At 49.8% G+C, this 315-nt stretch overlaps 1 protein-coding gene across 1 annotated transcript in view; it reads right to left on the bottom strand.

Moving 5' to 3' along the window:
- Positions 1–315, bottom strand: part of LOC104469622 (glyoxylate reductase/hydroxypyruvate reductase-like) — a 4,300-nt gene that overhangs the window by 73 nt on the left and 3,912 nt on the right. The window contains 1 exon segment of the mRNA XM_010084198.1: positions 2–73. Coding sequence (XP_010082500.1) covers positions 2–73 — 72 coding nt within the window.

Genomic DNA, 315 nt, shown 5'->3' with positions numbered 1-315 from the left:
GCGGGACTTTCTGGTGGCGCTTCCAATGTGAGGCGTTATTATAACGTTCTTCAGCTTCAGCAACGGGTGATCCCTGGGGAGGGAAAAGAAACACTGCGCGAGGCACTCAGAGCGCTCATCTGCTCCTTCATCACCTGAAGGGACTCAGGGAAATATTTAAAATAATAATTAAAAGCGAAAACTAATTGCATGACACAAGACACTCAGAGGAGTTCAAACTGCTGCCTGACTTGTGGGGGGTTTGTGCAACAAGTCCTCGCCATGAGGCAGTGTGAATTCTGGCTGGCTGGGGTGGAAGGACCGAGGACATCGTTT

Source organism: Pterocles gutturalis, unplaced genomic scaffold, assembly GCF_000699245.1.
Source record: "Pterocles gutturalis isolate BGI_N339 unplaced genomic scaffold, ASM69924v1 scaffold32875, whole genome shotgun sequence".
Lineage (NCBI taxonomy): Eukaryota > Metazoa > Chordata > Aves > Pterocliformes > Pteroclidae > Pterocles > Pterocles gutturalis.
Note: the sequence above shows the minus strand (reverse complement) of the source record. Positions and strands in the feature narration are given on the sequence as shown.